The 25,659-nt window shown below is 40.2% G+C and overlaps 1 protein-coding gene across 1 annotated transcript in view; it reads left to right on the plus strand.

Annotated features, from left to right (window-relative positions):
* The window catches only part of timeless (timeless circadian clock), a 43,372-nt gene that overhangs the window by 14,613 nt on the left and 3,100 nt on the right, over positions 1 to 25,659 (plus strand). Inside the window, exons 12-28 of the mRNA XM_056252426.1 lie at positions 232 to 401; positions 1,534 to 1,653; positions 3,640 to 3,791; positions 5,544 to 5,641; positions 6,254 to 6,374; positions 7,269 to 7,470; positions 15,891 to 16,030; positions 16,168 to 16,253; positions 16,348 to 16,468; positions 16,721 to 16,803; positions 18,417 to 18,565; positions 19,678 to 19,909; positions 19,994 to 20,062; positions 22,335 to 22,453; positions 22,591 to 22,831; positions 23,864 to 23,906; positions 23,997 to 24,070. Coding sequence (XP_056108401.1) covers positions 232 to 401; positions 1,534 to 1,653; positions 3,640 to 3,791; positions 5,544 to 5,641; positions 6,254 to 6,374; positions 7,269 to 7,470; positions 15,891 to 16,030; positions 16,168 to 16,253; positions 16,348 to 16,468; positions 16,721 to 16,803; positions 18,417 to 18,565; positions 19,678 to 19,909; positions 19,994 to 20,062; positions 22,335 to 22,453; positions 22,591 to 22,831; positions 23,864 to 23,906; positions 23,997 to 24,070 — 2,220 coding nt within the window. The remainder of the gene's footprint in view (positions 1 to 231; positions 402 to 1,533; positions 1,654 to 3,639; positions 3,792 to 5,543; positions 5,642 to 6,253; positions 6,375 to 7,268; positions 7,471 to 15,890; positions 16,031 to 16,167; positions 16,254 to 16,347; positions 16,469 to 16,720; positions 16,804 to 18,416; positions 18,566 to 19,677; positions 19,910 to 19,993; positions 20,063 to 22,334; positions 22,454 to 22,590; positions 22,832 to 23,863; positions 23,907 to 23,996; positions 24,071 to 25,659) is intronic.

Consider the following 25,659-nt stretch of genomic DNA (forward strand, 5'->3'; position numbering starts at 1 on the left):
AGGTGGTGACCATAGACCTGCATTATATGACTGACAGACAAGAACGGTTTGACCTAAAAATATCAAAATTGAAACTACTGTGGAAACAAAGACACCTACATCGTGGATGCCCTTGAGGTAAGCTAAAACATACCAACAATTAATTTCAAAGTGAACTATCCCTTTAAATGTTTCCTTTCCTCTGACACACTCATCTTTGTCACTGGTTTCGTTTTCTTCCGGTGTGTGCAGGTAATATCTTTTATCTGATGGAGTTCAGGGAGATTTTTCTGACCCTCTTGCGTAAATTTGATGAGCGAATGCAGCCGCGCTCTTTTCTCCGAGATCTGGTGGAGTCCACACATCTGTTTCTGAGGATGCTGGAGAGATTCTGCAAGGGCCGAAACAATCTGGTAGTGCAGGTGAGACATGACACGGCATTCATTGAGATCACTCAGGGCACCGTGCCGGATCTCCGACGTGCGGCCGTGAGGAAAAAATTATTATTTTCGCATGCGATTCATTTTTGTCCAGCTAACGTGTTAAAATATTTAAGCAATTAACGCATCATCCGTTCTTTCTGTCATCCTTTAGCTAGGGTTATGATCACACTCTTATTCACGCAAATGCTTTAAACCAATCATGCGCGACAAGACAAAAGAGAACGCGCTTTCAGTGAATGTCCTCCTGACACGCGCGCACACACACACGAGACGCACAGAAAGATGCGCGCCAGTATCGAGTTCTCTTTCGCGCTTGAACGAACAATAACACACACATTTATGCGAAAATGTCCGTTTTGTCGAGTATCCTCACAAGAACAGTCTTAAATGAGTTAAATACAATCTTAAATGGAAGTAAACTGTAGCTGAATAGAGAATGAGATGCGTGAGATCCTGTCAGCAGCGGCAGATCTTAAAGTGACAGGAGCCATTAATTCTGTCTGTCAGTAAAGTTAACCTAAAGAACATAGAGAACAGAGAAAATTATTAACTGCCCTCGACTAAAGAACGCTTGTAGCTTTGATAAGGATTAATCTATATTTCATTTAAAATTTATGAGTGCGGACTGTTTTATAACCTTATTCAATTTCTGTATGGTATAGGTAAATGACATTTATTATGGGTTTAAGTGAGGATTGTTTTAAGTTCACTTAAATTAAAGGTTTTTATATTTTTTTTGAAGCCTAATGTTTAAAATTTGGGGGGAAATCATTTTCATCGAGACATCAGTAGATATAATATGAGTGATACGGGCTTTCATTCAGAAAAAGACGGCATTAAGTTACAGCTGAATACTTGAAAATAAATGGTGCCATTGAAGATAAGTTCAAAAGATTCGCTCATGAAACGGACGTCACTGTCGGGTCTCGGAGAAGATCTCGAATTCTTCATTTTAAAACGACGAGGAACAGCGTGTTTTCCTGAAATGAAGTGGAGAAAATGCATAGATTTGAATGACATAAGATCCATCTTTTTAGACTAAGGTTCTAGACTAACTATTAAGGTTCAAAAGCAAGGATTTTACAAATACATTTCTTTTTTTGACTTTCAGAAAAGAAGAGTGAAACGAAGGAAACGTAGCAAGAAGAGCCTTCAGACAGAGCCCTCGGCTGAAGACTTGGAACAGACATGGCAGATCGTGTCTCAAGAGCTCATATCTTCTGGCTTTCAGGTGAGTTATAGAAAATCAGTAACAGAAAGAAAGATGGACAACACTCAGAGCATTTTTAATAATAAAAAATGGGACAATCTTTAGACCATTTTGATCTTTGTCAGACAGTAAAAACATTAAATGACAAATTATTGGAAAGGATAAACTGCTGTTCACGTCCAATCACCAGTGATCCCAAAACATCCTATAAATTGATAAACATGAAAAGACTGAATTGACATCAACACATAAAATACACTCAAAAAGTAAACCATGCAGTGTCAGGCCCAACAAATCAAAATGATACATAATCAATTACACTTGGTACATTGGTACACAATTACACTTGCATAAAAATAAACATCAGTAGAAATGTAGACCAGTCGCTTCCCAAGCCATTATAATCACTGCCACTGTCTACACTGGATACAGTCAGTGTTTTCAAAACACTTACTTGCGTTCAACAGATACTGTTTCCTATGCACGACGTTAGCCAATCATGTTGGCCTGTTTAAATGAACTTAAGCTTTGGCTGTCAAGTAATTTTCTAAATTTAAATGAAAATAAAACCGAAATCATTTTATTTGGGCCCAGGGAAAACTGTGTTCTTGATGCTGACCGTGGTCCACTTGCACCTTGTGAAACTCAATGCGCTAGAAATCTGGGCTTTCTGTTCGATCATAACCTAAACTTTAATAAACAGATCAGTGCTGTTGTAAGATCGTGCTTTTTTCATCTTCGCCAACTTTCTAAAGTGAAACCTTTTTTAACCAAGAGTAACTTCCAAACAGTGATCCATGCTTTTGTTACATCACGTTTAGACTATTGTAATTCTCTTTATGTTGGTGTCTCTCAGTCTTCCCTCTCCCGTCTACAGCTAGTGCAAAACGCAGCTGCTAGACTTCTCACTGGGACCCGTAAGTACGAGTCGATCACCCCGGTTTTATCATCACTGCACTGGCTACCTGTCAACTTTAGAATTGATTTTAACATTTTATTATTTGTTTATAAAGCACTCAACAATTTGGCCCCTCAGTACCTTACTGATCTACTTCGCCCTACACTCCCTCTAGAAGTCTGAGATCTAGCGATCAATGTCTACTCATCGTGCCTAGATCTAGACTTAAAAAGCGAGGTGATCGCGCGAGCCTTTGCAACTGTGCGGGCCCTAAACTTTGGAAAAGCCTACCTCTCCACATTAGATTAGCCTCGTCTGTTTCCTCTTTCAAATCTTCTTTAAAGACATATTTATTTTCCTTGGCCTTTAATACTGCTTAATTTTGGTTTTATCTATTGTTGTGTTTTCCTTTGTTGGTAGTTTTTATTATTATTTTGTTTTATTCCATCCTGTACGGCACTTCGGTCAGCCTTGGTTGTTTTTAAATGTGCCTTATAAATAAATATTGTATTGTATAACAGCGGGTGTTTACTGACCAGCCTTAATAGAGCCGCCCCTTAAAAATTTATCATTCCAGACAGAGGCTTAGAATGAGGGTTGAAAATAATTGTTTTTCGGCATATAATGTTAATTTCTGTTTGCTTTTAGTTTTTTGTGCAAAAAAAAAGGTTATGTCGACCTCAAGGAACATATTAAAAATAATTTTAAAAAGCCATGTCATGACCCCTTTAATGCATTGTATTTTCAGGGCTTGCATTTTTGAGCGCTGAAATTCAACATGATTGTATATTTAAGCTGTGAATATTTCAATTGCAAATATTTCACACTAAAAAAAATTTAATTTCCGAAATATTCAGTCTATTTACAAATACCACCCATTCGGTAGATAGTTTTTGTACATTTTATGTAGCTTTTCAATTTCGCTTGTATAAATTCAGTGATTAAAATTGAGTATAAAATTCAAAAACATTGCACATCCTGGATCTGCAGGAATAGCAGTACATCATCTCCTGCTGTTAGTCAGCCTCGCCAGCAAGTGATGGACAATGATCTGATTTTGAAAATATATAAACACACTCGGGTCTGCTGTTTCTCGTGTGGGCCTGCAGCTGTCAGAGAGTCTGGCTGAGGGTGCTGTGCCCTTCGACGCCGCATCGGAGACTCCAGTCAATGAGCAGAGGACTGAAGCTTTGGTCAAGATTCAAGACTGCGTTATATCTCGCTCAGGACCTGAAGCTTTGAGTTTACTCCGGGCTGCACGGTAAGACATCAGCCACACCAAAACACCCAGAGAGTGTCTTCTTGATTCTCACCGTTTTTAAATGCCTAGCTTTTCTCCACACTAGGGCTGTCGTCGACTAAAAAAAAAAAAGACCCGATGTTTTGCATTTTGATTGAACATTTATTGAACAATTGTCATAGAGCATTTCTAAAACAACAACGAAAAAACATCAATTATACATAAAACTATAATAATAATAATACAATTCTTTTGAAAATGAAGTGATTTTTTTTAACTGCAAAGTGAGAAGCTCTGTCCTAGGTCTATAGTGACAGTCACAAACACCACACGCTACAAAAAATATAACTGCTAAAACTACCAAATAATGAAAAATCCTAACAAAAGCTCTCGTTTATACTGGCTGTCTATTCTTCTTTACTTTCAAAGCTATGGGTTAACTTTTGTCCAGCCGATCTAGGCGTTTTAAAACAAACACACAAAAAACCCAAATAGCCTAAAAAACGATCCTAATAATAACAGGCTGTATAGTAGGAAGGCATATAGGTTTATTTTCGTTTTGTTACATTATTTAGGCTATTTTCAAACGTGTCAAGTGTACAAATAAAAACAAAAACATAAGAAAACACAATCTATTGAGTCAGCATAATAAAGGCGATAAAGGGCCTGCTCACATATCGCGTCTTTTGCGCGCTCAAGTTAGTTTTTTCAAATGTAGGGGCGCGGTATATATGCGCGCTCATAATGGAAGCGACGCTCTCGTTTTTTCCAAGCGCGTCCGCGCCGCCGCAGCAGCAGTGCAGCCACAGGTGCGGTTCCCGACTGTTCTACGTGGTGCGCTAAACTGTGGCGCTGTTACAAAATAGCCTAAATTACAGCATTTAAAGTTGGGGATAAAACAGGCTAATTATATTTAGAATACAGTCATATATAACTGCTTATAAAGGAATAAATATCAAGGAGTAAATCAATGAAAATTTCTTTCTTTTGGTAAAAAAAAAAAAAATGCAACTGGTCGACCAATGAGAATGTCAGTCGACCAAGACGGCATCGACCGATTAGTCGACTAAACGACTAAAGTTGACAGCCCTACTCCACACAAGAAAAAGTGTGTGACGCTGATTGATTCACCTGATACTTAAAAAAGATGTTATTTGTCACTGATGCATTAAATGGTTCGTAGAAGATCTGTCAATAATTTTAAATATGTGAAAATGAGTAATCTCATAATTTTGGTCAGTTAACATCTTAATGCAATTAGTTCAAAGAAAACTAATTACTAATGTGTAATTATTACAGCAGTTTTGTGGATGACATATTTAGGCAACCATACATGTCACTCGAATTAAAAAAATATATATATTTCTGTTTATATTTTATATGTTCTATATAGTATGAATGAATATATTATGAATGAAATCCAGACGTAATACATTCGCCATGTTGTGATCATGTGACTTACCAGCATCAGTTGCGTGCGTTGCATCACTGCCATTCATAAATCCTCTCCCGATGCCTCATGGGATAGTAAAGTGTCCATCGTATGCACACTTCAGAATCTCGCTGGAAGAAGTAGGTCATCTGGGTACTTCTTTCCTGCTCTTTATGAGTACTGTGAATTCAGACACACTACCGGTACTTTTGTCACATACTGTTTTTGGCCTACTATATAGTAGGGAAGGATCCTGCTGTTTTGTTATCTGATAGAAAAGGTTATGGCGGAGTTAGGACTAGAAAGGATGTGCTCATTCTCTGGGATTTGTGTTGAATCAGGGCAGTGTGGCCTGAAGGAGAAACGTTTGGATCTGTCGAGGTGGAACCGGAGGAGGAACTAGAACTTCTGAAGCAGATTCTTTTCACTAAACTCCCTAGTAAGATCACAATATTACACTATATTACTGTACCTGATACCATCACAAACAATATTACATTATACAACCACACTGTACTACTAAACCTGTGAAACTACTATGATTCTGTTCAAGGCCGCATTTTCCTCACCTTTTTTTTCCCTTGAGCTTTTTTGATTTACTATCTTTCTGCTCTGTAATTTTACGTCAATGTTTGATGGTTTTTTCTCAGAGATTTTTTTTTAAATGAAGAACTACCTGCAGTTCTTCGTGGTGTTTCGTAGGAGATGCTATATAGTAAATGTTTCCCTTTTGCAACGTTTATTGTCAAAAGTTAATTGACAGGGCGCTTTATGCAGTCTCTCTGCTGCCTGAAAAGATGTTCAGCAGCTTATTATTATTTAACTTATTTCATCTTTTTATTTTCAAACAATGTGTTTTCCAGTATTAAAAGTTTTTGCTTTAGTATCAAACTTCAAATCAATAATCATGAATTATTTATTGGTTTTGGTACTGACTCCTAAATTATTGGTTTTCTGTTTTTCAACCTGATTCCATTACAAACAATACTCTACTGTTATTGACATTACTGGAGCAGCACAGTGAGTGATGGATGGCCTTTGTGTTGTGTAGGGTCCGTTCCTTTAGATTCGGCTCTGGAGGAAGAGGATGGAGTTGAGTTGGAGGAAGAGGAAGAGCTTGAGTCTGTTGCTGTGTCTGAGACGGAGTTCAACTTCTTAGATTTCATCAAGAGGTGACTGGAGAGAATTATTTACACTTCGAGCAGATTTAAAAAGTTAATTTCCCAGCTAAAAACTAAACTTCCAGTCTTGTATTTTCTGTATTGATAAAACCAATATGCCAATAAGGATTGTTTTAATGCAGTCAGTGGTTGTCAAATCTGTTCCTGAAGCCCCCCAACAGTGCATGTCAATCATCTTTTTCTGACGCAAACAGGTCCCCCTGTAGTCAATCATTGTATCCCTTAAAACACGTCTTTGATTACCAAATTACATTTAATGCCATTTCCTGTGGCAAAAAAATATTCTTCATGCCTTGAATGTAACTCTACACCCCGATATATCTGCCATTTCCAATGAACGCACGATAATCTTATCCAGATATTTTAATCAAATCTGCAAACTCGTTTGAAGAACCAAATAGGCCAGAGATCAGTTATCACGATTAGAAGATCTAGCATCTGTCAAATCGTCTCAGATGTATAAAGCGAGGTACGAAGAACGGACAGTTTATTGTGTGACAGTTTATTGGCCTTGTTAACAAAAGCTGCTTTTCCACTGGCGGGCCAAACCGTTCTCGTTGCTTGAACGTTCCTTTCTGTGCCCGTCTGCCCCAGCCGGTACAGATACGGTTTCATTTTCCACTGTGGGTTTGATAACGGCCGCTCTTTGCGTCAAATGTGTGTCGTTGCCCTGGTTAGCCAACAGTGCGAGTGGAAATACAAGTGGAACCGTTCCTTACCGTTCTTAGAACTGTTCGGCCCAACAATGGAAAAGCTAATCATGCTGATGATTTATCAAAAATGTAGAAAATTCCACTTGATATTGATTCAAAGTAAGGTTGGATTAATGTTTCTCTTGTTTTTATGTTCCAGTAATATTCCATAATTGAAATTTTTGATTGACAGGTTTGCCAATCCAGCTGTTGTGCGTCCTTATATTGTCCTTCTGCGCTCGTACTCCCAGAACTCCTCTCACACCAACCACTGTATCGCGCGCATGCTGCACAGACTGGCTGTGGATATGAAGATGGAGGCGTTACTCTATCAGCTGTCCGTCTTTTCCCTGTTTAATAAGATCCTGGGAGACCCAGCAGCGGCCGCCTATCAGGTAACAGACACTAATACTTTCCACTTATACACTAATACTTTTGTACACTCTCATGGGTTATGAGACCACAAACGGGTACAATTATAATACAGTTTCATCTCAAATCAAACCTCTTATCCCCATAATTATGTGGTGCAATACCGTGTAATAGTGGTATGACTGTACTGTATCCTTTAAATGTGTCTAGTTTGAGCTTGCCGCTTGCTAACAACTGCTCTTTCCGCATAAGCTTTGTGTTTAAAGAGCTAATAAAAAAGTCAATATTTCATGTATAATCATTTTCTTATGTGGCAAGTAGCCGTGTAATAAGCGGGTTAATGTACATCTAGCCGGTTGTTATCGTAGAATAAGCCTAATCCCCCTGCCAAGGTTTATTCTGTGATATCCGGCTGGATGTACATTATCCCTTACACGTTGCTGTTTGAGCTGGAAAAAGATATTTATACATTTTAAAGGGGTCATATAATGCCATTTTCATACAAGTTAATTTGATTCTTTAGGGTCTAAATGCAAAGTTTGTAATATACTTTACTTAAAAATTCTCATTAGTATTGTAAGAAAACACTAATTTTACCTGGTCAAAAACAGCTCTGTTTTCAGCACGCCGTCTCAATGCATATGCCTTTAAATGATAATGAGCTTCGCTGACTCCGCCCCTCTTTTCTGCGGGCGTTTTGACAATGCACGTGGAGTGTTGAGTTGACAACAGTTGAGGGTGTATTTTGGAGAAAGAATGTCAGCGGGAGTCTCTGAGGACACATCTGCAATCGTATCAGTTTGAACCAGAGTCGCACCCGGAACAATATGACGGCCGCAAAGAAGTTCGACAATTAAGGCTCGAACAGGACGTTTCTGAATGGTTGGGTAACATAATGTCACTTTGTATGTACTGGCAGGGTAACGTTAGAGTAACTTAGTGAGATGTACGAACGCTATGTGTTTACTGATGTATACGTACTCAGTTTGTAATAACACAATAACCATAACGCGTTGTTCATTATAAACGTGGGACTATGAATTATATTGAGAATGTCGTACATAGAAAACATGCCGAGTGTAAACCTTAGCCGCATTCATCGTGAAGCGTGCAAGCAATTTGCAAAGATTAATATAAAGGTTAATACAATTTTACACTCACTTCTTCTGGAGGTGCAGAGGGAACATGAATAGTTACCGATTCTTTTTTCAGGAGCAGCTTCTTAGCAAAACCAGCTTTATACTGACCCTCGTTTATAAAGCAGTCTGGTGAGAAATGATTCGCGCAAACATGAACGCATTGACGTTGCTCGTGTGGAATATTCCCTTCGAAAACAAACTCAGCCACTGCGTCTTCAGCGGTTCGGATTTAGGAACATTAAAATGACTGTGTTCGTTATTACACCCAAGAACAGAACACCACAATCGCTTAGACGCCATTCTGCTCCAGCGTATCAACAATGGCGGACTATGATGACAGCTCGCTCAGGGCGAGGATGTGTTGAAACGCTGCTGTCAATCAACAATCGTGGGAGGGGCGTCCGTCACACGGTCGAATGGCTGGATTTGAGGCAGGGGAAAACAATATAAGGAGATTAAAACAAAAACACTGGATGGATTTTTATCATTATATGATGGTTGTGTACAGGCACTGCCAACACACATTTCAGTACAATCAACTTGAAAAAGTGCATTATATGACCCCTTTATTAAGACACTCCAAAGGGAGTAATTCTATATATCTCTATATGCAAAAAAGGGGGCGGGCCTGGTTGAGTTAGTTAGTAGTGTGTTGGAACTCGCAGTAATGTAAGAGGCGGGACATTTCGCAAACACGCTCGAAGCTGTTGACCAATCAGAGCAAAATCATCCAGCCGACCAATCAGAGCACATTGTATTTTTCAAAAGTAGGGGCTTCATAGAGACAGGAACTAAACAGAGCGTTACTGACAGACTGGGTGTTGTGAATTAATTAGAATAGAAATGTTTAAATAATTATCTTTAATAATACCAGAAACAGTGTTGTCATTTATAAGGTTGTTCAGCTTTAAGAAAAGTTTACCCAAAATGCTTAGGGGGCTGAGCGCGCAGATAGAACTAGAGAGACAGAGAAGAGAGAAAGAAAAATGACTCCATGTTTGTGCGCTGTATCAATGTGTAATCCTGTTCATTAACTTCAGTAAACAGTTCGTTTTATTTAATTCAAGTCGTCAGTGGTCATTACTGCTTGTTAAGGAAGAAAAGATACGACATTCTTTGGTGCCGAAAACCCGGGATAACTTGCAGGCAACATCCGAAATGGCGGAGCGACTTGAAGACTACTCAGAAAACGGAGAGCTGTACGTGGTTCCACAACGAGACTTTTGCAAGACGTAGAAACAGAGGTTGGCAAAGAAGATCCGATCGTTGACAGATTATGTGAACTGTTAGCCCTGTTATCTGCAAAAGAGGAAACGCTACTGGAGTTGAATCGCGAAATACAGGAGTGTACAGAAATGGATGATTTGGAAAATGAAGTTGTTAATGCGGAGGAGTATGGAGAGCGAGTCGTCAGCGCGAAAGCTCGCGTGCAGCGCGTGACGCAGAGAATCCGGGAAAGCACTAACAGCAGGCCGTGTGATGCAGTGCCATTGCAGCGTGGACAAACAGTTAAGTTACCCAAGTTAATTATCAGCAAGTTCAGCGGTGAAATTAGCTTGTGGCAAGACTTTTGGAATCAGTTTGAAACCGCTATTCACAGAAACGACGCGCTGAGCAAAACAGAGAAGTTTAATTACTTAAAGACATACGTAACCGGCGCTGCTTCAAAGGCAATAGCGGGACTGATGTTGACAGACAGCAATTACGATCACGCGATCGATCTGCTTCAGAACCGGTTCGGAAGAAAGGATCTGCTCATTAAAACGCATATGACCAAGTTGTTGAATCTCTGCCCAGTAAAGAAATCACACGATGTGAGTGCTCTGAGACAACTTTATGATGAATGTGAAGTGCAGATCCGTAGCTTAGAATCGCTGGGTGTTGCATCAGAGGCATACGGCAGCCTGCTATGCCCTGTTCTGCTACAGATGATTCCAGACGACATTACTCTCCAGTACAGTCGCCAAAGAGGAACCAGTGATGAATGGAAGGTCTCAGAAGTTATGGAATTTCTACAGAAAGAGATTTTGAGCAGAGAAAGAGCCATGCAACTGATTAAGCCAGGTAATTCCAAAGACAGCCAGAGCTATCAAAAACCATTTAAAAGACCAGACACATCAATTGAAATGAAGCAGAAAAAGCATCACATGCCGTCAGCTGCAGTACTGCAAACCACCAGTCAAAGAATACAGATATGTCTTTTCTGTGAAAGTGCAGCACACAAAACAGAACTGTGTCCAGGAACTGATATTGCTGCTCGAAAAGTAAAATTGATGAAACTGGGACGATGCTTTGTTTGTCTTGGGCCGAAACACATTGCAAGATTCTGTAAGGCCAAGGTGTGCTGTAATGTGTGTGGAGGCAGACATCATAGTGCTGTGTGTGAGAAAGGAGAAACAAACACTTTAGACACTGACAACAAAGATGATGTAGTTTCTTCATTTGCTTCGCATTCTGTTAAGATACAGCCCAATAAACAGAACACTGTGCTTCTTCAGACTGTAAGAGCATGGGCAGAAGGACCTGGTGGACGTAAAAGCATTCGCTGCCTACTGGATGGGGGCAGTCAGAGAAGCTTCATCAGTGAGAACACAGTAAGAGCTTTAAAATTGCCTGTGACAAAGCAAGAAACGTTCACTCTTCATACTTTTGGCTCTGCAGCACCAGTAACATCAAGGCGCAACACAGTGAAAGTCATTCTACAAAGCATCTGGAACAAAGAGCAGATGGTGGAAGTAGAAGCGCTCGAGACCCCCCAAGTGTGCACTGCTGTGATGAAGATTCCAGGTGAGCACATCCAAGCAGAGTTGAAACGAAAAGGCTTGCAGTTGGCAGACTACCCAGACCCCAGCACTTGTGATACAGAGTTGTCCATGCTGATTGGTGCAGACTATTATTGGCATATAGTGTCAGGCCAAGTGGAAAGAATCACAGATGCACTTGTGGCCATTGAGAGCATTTTTGGAAGGTCAGTGCAGGGCCCAGTCACAATGTCCAGTGTTTCCGACACAGCATGCATGCACATACAAATTAATGAAGACACGCTGGTCTCAGAACGTCTGAAAGCCTTCTGGGAAATAGAGTCCCTTGGAATTACCATGCAGCAGACAGACAGCCCTGAAGAAGAGGAGGCTCTTCACATGTTTGAAAAAACTACTCAGTACAAAAACGGGCGATATGAAGTTGAGCTGCCATGGCGACCTGACAAACCAGAACTCCCAGATAACTACAGAATGGCAAGAAAAAGATTTGAAGGACTTTAAAGAAAGTGGCGGTCAGATGTAGTGTTGTATCACAGATATAATGAAGTCGTGAATGAATACCTTAAGCAAGGCATCGTCGAAGACGTGATGGAGGATGGATCAGCTCCAAACACTGTAAAGTATTACATGCCTCATCATGCTGTTCTTCGGGAGGACAAGGTAACAACAGAGCTCAGAGTAGTGTTTGATGCTTCATCACATGACATTGGCTTTCCATCATTGAATGACTGTCTACTTACTGGTCCTAACCTGAATCCAGATCTGCTCAGCATACTAATAAAATTCAAGATTGCATTTACCGCAGACATCAAGAAGGCCTTCTTGCAGATTTCTCTTGCTGAGAAGGACAGAGATGCAGTGCGGTTCCTCTGGCTCACTGCACCACCCCATGAAGACGCAGGTGAGACGCTGCGTGTGCTACGGATGACGAGAGTGGTGTTTGGAGTGTCCCCCAGCCCATTCCTCCTGGCAGCTACAGTGAGAAAGCATCTGAAGGAATATGAAGACCAACTTCCTGAGGTAGTAAAGATAATAAAAGAATCACTTTATGTTGATGACTTAATCTCAAGTGCAAGTGATGTTGAAAATGCCTTCTCCATAACTACTGGTGCAAGGGAGATTATGTTTGCAGCTGGCATGGACCTTTGCAAGTGGACAACCAACTGTGCTGCATTGAAGGAGAAATGGAAGACGACAATGAGTGAACCTTCAGAGGAGACAGAAACGCATGGATCAGTGCTGAAGGTACTAGGCTTGGTATGGAGAACAAAAACAGATGAATTTGTCTTTGACCTGACTGCACTGCTGGATGCTGTAGCTAAAAGAGAGAATACTAAAAGAAGTGTTCTAAAGCTCTCTGCTCGCATATTCGACCCAATAGGCTTTCTTACCCCATTCACTGTGCGAGTAAAATGCCTCTTCCAAGAGATGTGGATACGAGGCCTTGGCTGGGACGAGGAGCTGCCCACTGATCTTGCACAAGAATGGAAAGGATGGTGTTCAGAACTTCCACAGATCCACCACATACACATTCCTCGTTGGTATGGAATAAAATCAGTGCACAGACACGACGCACATCAACTCCACGTGTTTTGTGATGCAAGCGAGAAAGCTTATAGTACTGTCGCTTACCTGCTGCGAGTAGCTGAGGATGGAGCAAAGACCACATGCCTTGTTGCTTCTAAGTCCAGGGTAGCCCCCCTGAAGAAGATCTCACTGCCCCGTCTTGAGCTGATGGGAGCAGTGATTGGAGCAAGACTAGGAAACAGTCTGTTAAAGCCTCTGAATCTGGAGCTACATCAAGTTCATATGTGGACGGATTCGATGATTGTGCTGCAGTGGATTCGCAGTCCAGCTCACAAATGGAAACAGTTTGTGTCAAACCGAGTTTCAGAAATCCAGTCTTTAACTAATCCTGCAATGTGGTCTCACTGTAAAGGCAAGTTCAATCCTGCAGACCTTCCCACCAGAGGTCAGACTGCAACTAACCTGAAGGAAAGTGAACTGTGGTGGAAAGGACCTTCATTTCTGACTGCACTGAATCAATTGGAAGAGAGCGATGAAGATCAAAGCGATGAAGATGTGACTAGTGAGCTAAAGCAAGGTCAGCAGGTCATCGTGCAACTCAGTAGCGGCAGTGACGAAAAGGGAATGGAACCTGTGCTGGATTTACTGAAGTACAGTAAGCTGAAGCGAGTTCTGCGAGTCACCGCTTGGATCAAGCGGTTTGTGCACAATACAAGTTCAAGCTCCAAAATGCGAGGTGAGTTGACTGCTGATGAAATGTTTGAGGCCGAGAAGTACTGGATAAAGGTGACACAAGATAGCAGCTTTAGTCATGAAATCAATTTGCTGAAAGCTGGTAAGACCCTGAACGCAGATTCAAAAATCAGAGACCTAAAACCTTTCCTTGACGAAGATGAATTGCTCTGTGTTGGAGGCAGACTGCAACAGTCAGACTTTAGTTACAGAGAAAAACATCCATGGATTCTGCCCAACAAAGACAGATATTGTGAGCTGCTGGTTCAGCACAACCATGAATTTATCATGCATTCTGGTCTGAGAGACACACTAGTACAAATTAGAAGTAGATACTGGATTTTGCGAGGCAGACAAATTGTGAAAAGTATTGTGTCAAAATGTACTGTGTGCAAAAGATTTAAAGCAAAGCCCGCACACCAGGACACGGCTCCATTACCCCGAGACAGAATATCAGAGACCCCCCCCATTTGAAGTAACTGGCATAGACTTTGCAGGTCCACTGTATGTGAAGAATGATCGTGCATTATGCAAGGCTTATGTTGCTCTGTTCACATGTGCTGTCACTAGAGCAGTGCATTTGGAGCTGGTTTCAAGTCAGTCAACAGAAAGTTTCTTGTTAGCACTCAAGCGATTTGTTTCCAGAAGAGGGCTGTGCAAGGTCATCTATTCAGACAATGCTAAAACCTTTAAGAGAGCAAACCAAGACCTTAGTGAGCTGTGGAAGGCCATCAAAGATCCACAAATTCTGGAATACTTCTCAGGGAAGGGCATCACTTGGCGTTTCATTGTAGAACGAGCAGCCTGGTGGGGTAAATTTTGGGAGAGGCTTGTAAGGTCTGTGAAAACGAGCCTGAGGAAGGTGCTAGGAAAAGCATCGCTTACCTTTGAAGAAATGTCTACACTCCTTGCAGAAGTAGAGGCCACACTGAATTCCAGACCCCTCACCTTTGTACACAATGAGATCGACGAGCCGCAGCCACTAACACCAGCACACTTCTTGGTTGGTGAACGACTCACTTCACTGCCTCCAAAACCATTTCCAGCAGACTATGATCATCCCACTGTGAGTAAAGAGGATATGACAAAGAGGTGGAGATACAGGAACCGACTCATGACCAACCTGTGGAATCGCTGGAGGAAGGACTATCTACTGGACCTGAAATCTGCACATTCCTGCAAAACACAGAAACCTACTGAGTTGAAGATGGGTGACATTGTTCTCATAGGAGATGCCAACATGCCGAGACAAACCTGGAAATTAGGAAAAATTGAAGAGCTGTTTCCAGGCCGAGATAGCAAAGTTAGATCCTGTGCTTTTCGCACATCCACAAGGACTGTGTTAAAGAGACCCGTTCAATTGCTTTATGCATTAGAGATTTAAGTTGATGAACATTTGTTCATGGGGGGAGGATGTTGTGAATTAATTAGAATAGAAATGTTTAAATAATTATCTTTAATAATACCAGAAACAGTGTTGTCATTTATAAGGTTGTTCAGCTTTAAGAAAAGTTTACCCAAAATGCTTAGGGGGCTGAGCGCGCAGATAGAACTAGAGAGACAGAGAAGAGAGAAAGAAAAATGACTCCATGTTTGTGCGCTGTATCAATGTGTAATCCTGTTCATTAACTTCAGTAAACAGTTCGTTTTATTTAATTCAAGTCGTCAGTGGTCATTACTGCTTGTTAAGGAAGAAAAGATACGACACTGGGAAAAGAGGAGCTGCAACAATGTAAAATATGGGGGAAATAATGTGTTTCTGAACATTCAAGCATGAAAACCTATTCTAGTAGAGCCTAAAAACACAAACAAGATATATATAAAAAAAAATGGTTCCACTTTATATTAAGTGGCTTTAAGTACTATGTACTTACATCGAAAAATGTGTTAATGTTGTATTGTAAAACACTTTTGCTGCTATTGAGGTGTGATACGGGTCAAGTTTGGGACAGGTGTGCTGGTATGGGTCGGTTTTAGGGTGGGTTACGGTGTAAGGCAAGGGTCAACACAGTGTAATTACAAATGTAATTACATAAATTAATTACTGCTGTAATTACATGCAGGTTTTTTCAAAATATGAGTACAATGTAAAAACATGTATGTATGTACACAATAAGTCCATTGTATCAAATTATTCATTTCAACGTTAGTACATAGTAAATCCACTTAAAGCCACTTAATATAAAGTGGGACCAAATTTTTTTTATAAAAACAAAATTGTCATTGAATTAATTTTTTAATGTACATGTAACCGATTAATTAATTCCTTTTTTGTCCTTACAGGAGCTTGTTACATTTGCAAAATATGTTCTGAAGCGGTTCTTTGTATTTGCTGCTCAAAACAACAAAGCGTTTGTGGAACTGCTGTTCTGGAAGACTGTGGGAGCTGTGAGAGAAATGACAGAGGGATACCATAAAGACGGGTAATTGTGCATGTGTTTAGACCTTATTGATATTAAAGTGGATTAAAGCTCATATCTTTGAGCTTCATTACAGTGCTCAAGAGTTAGTGATGTGTTTTATTCATATGTCTATATATATATATATATATATATATTAGGGAAGGCACAAAGAAAAAAGGCAAGTGGACTCCTGAAGAAGAGGAACAGCTTCAGCGATTGTATGAAGAGCACAAGGACTCTGGAGGTAGAGTTGCACTTGTTCACGGTCTCTGTCGTTTGGTTTTTGAGTATGTGTAACAGTCTTCTAAATGATCTGTGTTGTGTGTTTTGTTCTTCAGTGCCGGATATTGTCGAGACGCTGTTACCGTTGCTGAGCAGCAGCCGCACTAGACGTGACTTGGTGACCCACATGGTTTCCATGGGTTTGGTGGACAGTGTGAAGGATTTAAAGAAAGAGAGGTACGATTTTATTTGAATGTCTGAAGTTTGAAAGTAAAGGCCGGTAGACATGTAGAGCATGTAAATGACTGAGAGCCATTTGCTCTAATATGACCAAAGTTTAGAGGAAGCCAGAATGCTTATCCATCGTCAGAAACGTACATTAGCCTAACTCTGTCTGTTTTACACGTTATTTTAAACAAACTATTGATATGCGTAAGCATTTTACACCCCTACTGACTAAAACAGTTCCCCCCCCTCTCATTTGGTCAGGAAAGGCACTCGTATCGTGCTCTGGACTGAAGAACAGGAACAGGAACTCCAGGTGCTCTTTGAGGAGTTTAAAGACTCTGATGGTTAGTGCAAATTAAGGTTTATATTAGGGCCGGGACTCGATTAAAAAAATTAATCTAATTAATTAGAGGCTTTGTAATTAATTAATCGAAATTAATCGCATTTTAATCGCATAAATATTTGACCTGAGAACTGTGAGAAGTAATTTTTTTCACATGGATTTTTAGTATACCATTGAATAATGACTGCATACATAAGCTTAAGCAACAAAATATTGTTTATTTTTGTTCAACCAAGTCCAGCGGACCAGTGCAATTTTTGCCATTAAGTGTAGCAATAACATATTGCAACAAAATAGCATATTGCTACACTACACTAATAGCAATAGCGAATTCCTTGTTGCATAGCTTGCACACAACCATGCTCTTATCGACGCGTCCATCCGTTCGTTTTTTGTAACAACATTTCCCAGCCACCGGCCAATCAAAGCGATCTCGTCAGCTTCTTCGTCATGAACGCTAGTTGGTGCGCCAGTATAATCGGTCCGCCGAAACTCATCCAGTGAGAAACGTTCCGCGGTGCAAAAATAAGTGCGATTAAAAATAATTTTTGGTGTAATTAATTAACGCGTTAAAGTGTGTAATTAATTCATCTTAATTAACGCGTTAAAGTCCCGGCCCTAGTTTATATATATATATTTGTGTGTGTGTGTGTGTAATTATTTCATAATCCAGTAAAAACAGTATTAAGGATTTTTTAATGTTGCTTTTTATTTCAAAATTCATTTTTACATTTGAATTATGGAACTCACTAAATAACTCCGGATGTGTTCACACTCGACAGGTTTGGTTTGATCAAAACAAACTCTGGTGCAATTGCTCTGTTAGTACGGTTCAAATGAATAAATGTGAACGCTGCCGACGAAACCTGGTGCGCACCAAACAAGACCGGCTCCAAACGAACTCTGGTCTGCGCTGCATTCATATTTCAGTCTAACCGCACCAAAGACATCTAAACTAGCCAAAAACAGGATGTGATGTCACAAGATGCGACCCTCAAGAATTACCTGGCTTTTCTTGTCATAGTCGCGATGTTGCCCATTACTGTTCGGTACAGTAGTCAGAGCCGCATTGCAAATGCAGCCGATCTTCATTTGTTTGTGACTGGAATTCCTGCCGTTGTTTTGCCTGTTTTACACATTTTTTAAGCTTCTCTCGAGTTCTCGGCTGATAAAAATATCATCATAAGTAGTACGCTCATACAGCGAACGCATTTATCCCAGCGCACGGCATTGTTTGGATGTTTAGTTCTGTCGCAAAATGTATGTCATAAAAGCAGTGTTTTGTTTTGTATCTTTAGATTCGGTGTTAAAAATGACAGTGTGAACACGAAGCGAAACAGGAGCAAATGTATCATTTTCTTTTTTGTTCTGGACCAAAAGAACCAAACTACTAGTGTGAACATGTCCTCAGTCATTTCTGAATTAACATCTGATTATTACTGAATCATCTGAAGTTGTCATTACTTTCAGTGATGTCCATGTTTTGTGCACTTAAGGTTCATGAAACCTTTGAAATGAAATTCATAAAATTGCTTTCTGGTGCAATTCCTTTCTCTCGACTCATTGTTATGCCTGCAAAGTCCTTTATTTCTGCTTTCTCTGCTGTTTTCGTAGATGTGCTTGGAAATGTTCTTAAGCGGATTACAGCCAAGCGCTCACGGGCACGAATAGTTGACAAGATCCTCAGCATGGGTCTAGCGTCCAACCGCAGAGACCTGTACAAGAAGAGACAACGCGGCGCTGCTGGCAGGAGTGCTGGAATGGTGCGTCCATCAACATATAAAGCCTGGTTTATTCTCTCCACGTCCGCATGAGTGCGAGGGTGTGCGCGTGGAAAAAAGCACGCCATCACGGTGTGTGCGTTGAGTGCGCAGGACCCCATTTCATGTGGCGGTGTCACGTGTGCATGACATTTTTGTACCTTTCCGCAGCGATTCTGGCCAAGAAGGTATCGTATCTTTGTGTTATGAAGGGTAATGAATAGAAAAATGTTCTCACTGACATATAAAATTATAGAAAGATAATCTTTCTCCACTACCTGAGCTTTACAGAAATGACTTTTTATTTTAAGTGTCATTAATGTAAAATAACAAATCAACTACTCTATATAAAATTGCTTTGACAATTTGTTTGTCGAGCAAAATTCCAGTAAAAGAGATTAATATTTACATATTTAATTGGCTATATTTTAATCAAATATTTGTTATAAAAGCAACACTATGAATTTAAATTGATTTCACTCAGTAAGTCTTAAGGTTTTAATGAATTGTAAACATGTCTGAAATGTTCATCTAGTTCATGGAATTATTGAATAAAAAGTCCATAAAATACAATAAGGAATAAATTTGAAAATAGTTACAATTCATCTTACCCCAAATCTAAAAACATGAATGCATCCACAAATCCCTCAACTAATTGACAATGAAAAATAATCGCTATTTTTCAGAGACACAAAAGGGTCCCAATGTCACTAGCTGAGCAGAAATACAAAATCATATTTCACTTGGTCCCCTCAAAGTTGTGTTGGATTTTCTCCCTTTTCCATGTTCATAGAGTAAGTTTGTGCAGTAAATATATAGACTATAATCGGTGTGTTTACACAGCTTTTTAAAAATGGCGAGTGCCGGCGTTTCGCGTGTGTTTGGCCAATCCGTGTACACCAACATCACTGGTAGTTCCTATAGTGCTGGTTTAGACCCTACTCTGAACCAGGAGCTAAATTAGTTCCTTCAAAAGGAGTTCCTAGAACTAAATTCGTCCCGGCGGTGAGCATTTTTTTTAACGTTTTCCAGGTATTTCTGCCATTAGTTCTAGGAACTATGAAAAGGTTCCTCATATATGTAAATGTGTGTGTGTGTGTGTGTGTGTGTGTCAGACAGAGGAAGAGTTCTTTGATGTGACTGGAGAGTCCCAGGAGAAGGACATGGACATAGAGGAGGAGGAGGAGGAGGAAGAAGAAGAAGAGGATAAATCTGAGCACGATGAAGACGACAATGAGGCTCAAACTGCCAACTCAGCCAAAAGAGGCCAAAAGAGCATGAGTAGAAACATTTCTTCAGAGAAAATCCACAGTGTGAGAAACATGGTCCAGACTTTACAGCAACAAGGTACTTGAAGTTGTCAGGCATGATTTTAAAGAGGTTTTCTGAAGGAAGGCTGAGATAGTTACTTACATTTAGTTTGTTTAACAGGTCTGTCAGGGCCTGTCCTGTGGCTACAGAACTGCCTGAACAGAACGGCTGATGACCGTGAGGAGGATGGTGAGGACATAAAACATTGATTAAAGCCTTGGTCACTCCTGCTTATGATCAAATGCCTGCTTAGCACTCTCTAGAGCCGGCATGCCTCTCGTGCGGCGCCCCCTATCTTTTTGCGCCCTAGACAGACACACATGTTGACTGTGCCACAGGTCAGCTCTGTGTCCATTGTAGCGTGTAGCACTGCCCCATTCGCATTGACCTGTTTAATCTAAAGGTATTTTTGCTTGCACTTCTGTAACAGAAGCTGGTTTTCTTTCCCCATCGAACATATCAGTCATGGTCCCACACCTGCTAAACACCCCCTGGCTCCGTCTGGTACAGTAGCGTATAATTTGAGCTGGAAAGAAAATGACGGATTTGAGCGGACACACTTAATGTTTAGATATAACACTTGGATATGCTCCTAATAATAGCTCACATTTATCTAGGTTAACGTTAGAGCAAGCAACTTTGTAAAGTTTGGATTTCCTGCCCGATATACTGTAATTACCACAAAGACCCGCCGTTAACGATCCATCCCTCACGGCCTGCGTGACTTCTCCACTTCCTGTAGTTTTTTCTTTTTCTCCGACTAATACAATTTTGGTCGACTTAGCCTCTTCTAGTCTACTAACGTTTAACGTTTGCGCTCTGGATAACTTCAAATGTTTCTGTTTACAATGTGTTAGCCTGACTGCGTCAGACTTCGTACTTCCGCTCTATTTCAGTTCGCTTCTGTACCATAGACTGTAAAAAAAGATGGACGACGCCCCTTCGCTCTTTTCCATTGGAGAGAACTGAAGCCCGGCAGTGTCCCGATATGGCGCTGACATATTGGAATTCGAGTTTGCGCAGTAGCGTTTTCGGGACCAGTCATGCGCAGTCGTGAGCAGGAAGTAAAGCCGCGAAATCAAGGCCCCGCCCCCACTCTCGCTGAATCAATCGCAAGCACACGCCCTGCACTTTTCGTAAGTGGCCTCTGTCTGCTCCGTTCCTCTCCAATGATGTCTGCTGATTGCAGTACCTCGTTAAAATAAGGTAAATACAACTACTAACCACATAGTCAACATTATGAAAAAAAGTCCGTTGGTGCTTCAGTGACTACTTCAAACAGAGAACCTGTCAATCACAGCTGTCAATCATGATGTCACAGCACCGTTTTTTAGCATCAAATAACTAACTAAAAACAAACTTATTTTAAAAACAAACACTTGAAAGTACATCAACGTGATAGAAACTACAGTAAATGACAGAAAATATATTTAGAAAAAAGATATGTGAAGTGTAATTTAATTGTTTAGTTGGTCTCGCGTCCTGTTGAATAACACGGGGAGGCGGGGTTTATGACCTATACTAGGACCGCTCACTGGGGGGCGATTGAGACGTTTTGGCTTCACTTTTGAGGGCTTGTGCGGCACGCTTGTTCTGTACTCAGTCTGAGACATCGACATGTCTCTCAGTTTTCCTCTGGCCTGAAAACAGCCGGCCAATCAACGAACAGAGGGCGGGCTGAGAGCCGTGACGTAGACGCTAAGCGCCGAGTTTAAGATTGGGGAAATCGAAAACGACCGCGGTTTTGGAGACACGGGATGCAATTCGCTCTGTTGTGGAGAATATTCCCGGCATTTCCGAACAAGAAGAGTCTTTGTTAAACCTTTTGAATGGAGGTGATGTCGTGGCCCTACTCCCGACAGGTTTTGGGAAAAGTTTAATTTATCAAATATTACCGATCGTCAGCGAGAAACTGGGCAGGCCAAAGCGACAGTTGTGATTGCGTCCCCCTTGGTTGCACTCATGGAGGATCAGGTTAAGGAGGCAGCAAAACTCGGTCAGCCATGTTCACTCCGGTATTTCGCTCGATGGTTTCGTTTTCGCATCATACATGTGTTTACAGTGGAAGTTCGATGCGGCTGAGCTGGCGAATAACACGCGTCATAACGTTATGTGATTGGCTTACGGGTAACCAATGATTTTATACTTCAGACAAGCGCGAGAAAGAAAACACTTTTCAATTATGCCATGCCAGACTCTGTCTACGAAGCAAAGCGAAGTAGCAGAGTTTGGTATTACCAGGCTAACAATGTGTAGCAATGTAGCCAATCACAGACATGTTTGTTGATCTCTTGAACGCAGTGGCCAATCTGACCGTTTTAAAATCATACCTGTTTATTACCTTATAATCCATTACAGTGTACAAAACAATCGTTCTAGCAACAGCAAACACTTCAACAATATTACTGTAGGCCTACTATAAGCTGTATAATCATGTAAAATATTGCATCTCTTTCTCCAGGTGTTTCTCATCCTGTGGCCCTGGTTCCTCTGACGGAGGAGAACGAGGATGCCATGGAGAACAGGGCTTTCCAAAAACTTCTGGGCATGGTTGGCATCCGTCCACCCTCAGACGGACAGGTTGGTCTGGGCTTCTTTCTCTTATTCTCGGCTTCTCACTTATATAGTCTGTGTTCAGAAGCTTCCATATTAGTGTAATAGCGATTATTTGAAAGCACTGTACCTGTAGTAGTTCTCATCCGGTCTGCATTCATCAGGAGTCTTTCTGGAGGATTTCTGCCAGTCTGAGTGTTGATCAGCTGAGGAAACTAGCAGTGTCTCTGGACCCGGTTGAGACCGAAGCTGAAGGGGATTCTGAAGGAAACCAGGACACCAGTCGGGCTGTTGAGATGGAGGAGGAGGAGGAGGAGGAGGAGGATAACCAGGAGCTGAGAGCTCAAGCACTGAGAGCTTTGCTATTGTCTCGCCAGAGGAAACACACCTCTGCTGAATCAAAGGGTGAGCGTGATACATTTTCATTGAAGCCAATGTTGATCATTATCTTTAGAGGCCCAGCACTGAAGGCATGAATGCAGTTCTCTGGTAATTTGTAGTCTTTCGCTCTTGAAGTCTGTGGCTGCCCATAGAAGTTCTGTGTTCGTACACAGATAGAGGACAGTCTGAGCATGTGCAATAGCAAATCTTTATCTTAAACCCTCTAGCGCCACAAATGATTAAAAAAAAAAAACATTGTAAGCAAAATTACTTGCCAATACCAGTACTCTGCTGTTAGATCTTCACCAAATTTGGTCCAGGCCATTGTTAGACCATCACTGGCCCCCAAAAAAAGCAAAAGCTTTCATGCCCTGAATAAACGTGTGCAGGTTTTTTGCTTGTAACTTCCTAAACGTTTGAAACTTGATTCATGTGTCATTAATGTTCATCAAAGAACAAAAGAAAAATAAAATCGCTCACTAATTCTGACTGGAGAATGAATCTATATTGTATGTATAAAAAGAAAACCATTGCTTATTTGTTGTATTGTATCACTGACTATACTTTTCTTCAATGATGTTTGAAATTTGTTAGTCTAGTTTATTAGATGGTAGTTCTTTAGGTTGCTGGGTTTTATTTTTGTTCATGGTTTTCAGCTGCAACAGAATGTTTTGTAAAAAGTCAGAATAAATATCTATGTTTGACTTTTTTTTTACCATATTGAAATGGAAACTGGGAATCAATAATCGGAATTGATAGTCAGAATCGGAATCGAAATTGCTAAAATTCAAATGATACACAACCTATTGGTCAAAATATTAAAATAAATGTTACTTTGTAGTACTTTCTAATTCTGCGTATGACCTTTTAAACTACTTTGCCAGAAAACATCACTGGAATGCTATATTCAATCAAACGTTATGCCATCGATGTGCTTGGCCCCATAATTGCTGCTTGCGACTAGATTATTGAAAATGTATTGACTGCGATTTAACTAAAATGACTATCATGAAGTATTTACTTGGTAATGTAACTGATTTTCCCTGTCTTCATAAGACTCTCCATCATGTGAGGGCAGTTCTGATTCTGTGGAACCAAGGTTAGTGCCAGTATTGCTGGAAAGTTTGTGAAGGTTTACGCCAAACATTTGATGAGTTTCTTAAACTAAATGTGTTGATTTGTGTTCCAGTGATCGTATAGAGAAGAGAATCTCAAAGAAGAGAAGCAGAGTGTTTGATGATGATGATGATGATGATCAGAGAGGTAATGAACATCTCAAAAGCTTAACTAGAATTCCTGCAATGAATTATATATTTTTTTATAATTAGATATGAATTAAATAAAAAACAAAACAATAGGTTGAGTGGTGTGGAAAATAAAGTTGTAGCACGATTTGCAAAGTTACCACAAATTTGGTTTTTGCTTTGTCATAATGGGGTATGATGTAGATTTTTGTGAATAAAGGAGTATGAATACAGAGTTACTGCACATCTTTAAAAAGTCTTTCACGTAGTGCCCTACAGTGGTAATTGCGGTGACTGTTATGATTTTAATACCTTTTAAACGAAATCTAAGATGCGTCTTTTAAGCTGTTTGTGAAATTTAAAAATGTACTTCAAATAAATAAAAACATCTAGAGCAGTTTCATGCAGCAGTTTGTCTGTAAGGATTATTAAACTCTGTAGATGTATTTCATAGTCAGTGAATGAAGCTGAACACTATATCTGTTAAGTCAATGAGCATGTTTACATGCACACCGTTACACTGATAACTCCCAAAAATGCAAACCAATAACACGGTGAAGCAAGTAAACAGCCTTTACAAGACTTAATAAATGAATCAGGTTATTTCCCAATAGTGTTGTCACGATACTAGAATTTCTAACTTCGATACGATACCTTGAAAAATATCGATATTCGATACCATTTTCGATACCACGGAGAAAAAACTGCCACAATATTAAGGGGGTATTTTTATTTATTTAAAGCTAAATATAACAAGTCTAGAACATGACAATGAGGTATATTTTACATGAACAAAAATGTCCTGAGTTCTATTAGTTTATATTTTTTAATTGGACCAGAGCTAACATGATGTACTTTTATTACCTACTGTTATTTAAGATTAAAATATACTGTAACAAAAAAGCACTTAACAGTATCAAATTGGAGGATAGAGAGTCAGTAATGTATAATAATAAGATTAAACATTCAATTTTCAGTTAAAGGCATGTCATTATTGAATTCAGAGATGCCATTGTCTAGCTGTTTAGTTTAATTAATATATGTGTAATCAAATTGATGATAATCGCTAATGAAGGAAAATTGCAGAATTAAATCATATTTTTTGAATAAAGTTAAATAGGCACCAGTTAATTTACATTTGACCACAGTTACAATATTTACTTGTCTAAGATTCCTCAGTCAGATTATGTTAACTTTAAGAATTAAAACGAGACAACACAGACTCTTATCAACAACAATACTAGGCCATCTTGGTTAATGTTTCAGAAAAGTTCAAATGAGAAGAGTTACAGTGGGGTTTTTTAGCAGTGGGGGCAGGTCTGTCCAAACAACAAACACCCCTGATGCTGAGCATTTGCTGCTAAATAGTAGCCTACCCCTGGAGCCTGTTCCTTAAGTCTGTTTTCACCAATACAATAATTTAAAAAAAATTAGTGATGTGAGGGATTATTGATAGTCAAACAATCTGTTGGGTGCCCGCAGCCCGCTCGCGTGTAGGCCTACGCGCTATTCTCCGACATGCCCGCTCGCGCGGTGTGTAGCTCGTGTCCGCGCTATTCTCCGACATGCCCGCTCGCGCGGTGTGTAGCTCGTGCCCGCGCTATTCTC

Source organism: Rhinichthys klamathensis, unplaced genomic scaffold (assembly GCF_029890125.1).
Source record: "Rhinichthys klamathensis goyatoka isolate OS25496 unplaced genomic scaffold, OSU_Roscu_1.1 h1tg000095l_1, whole genome shotgun sequence".
Taxonomy (NCBI): domain Eukaryota; kingdom Metazoa; phylum Chordata; class Actinopteri; order Cypriniformes; family Leuciscidae; genus Rhinichthys; species Rhinichthys klamathensis.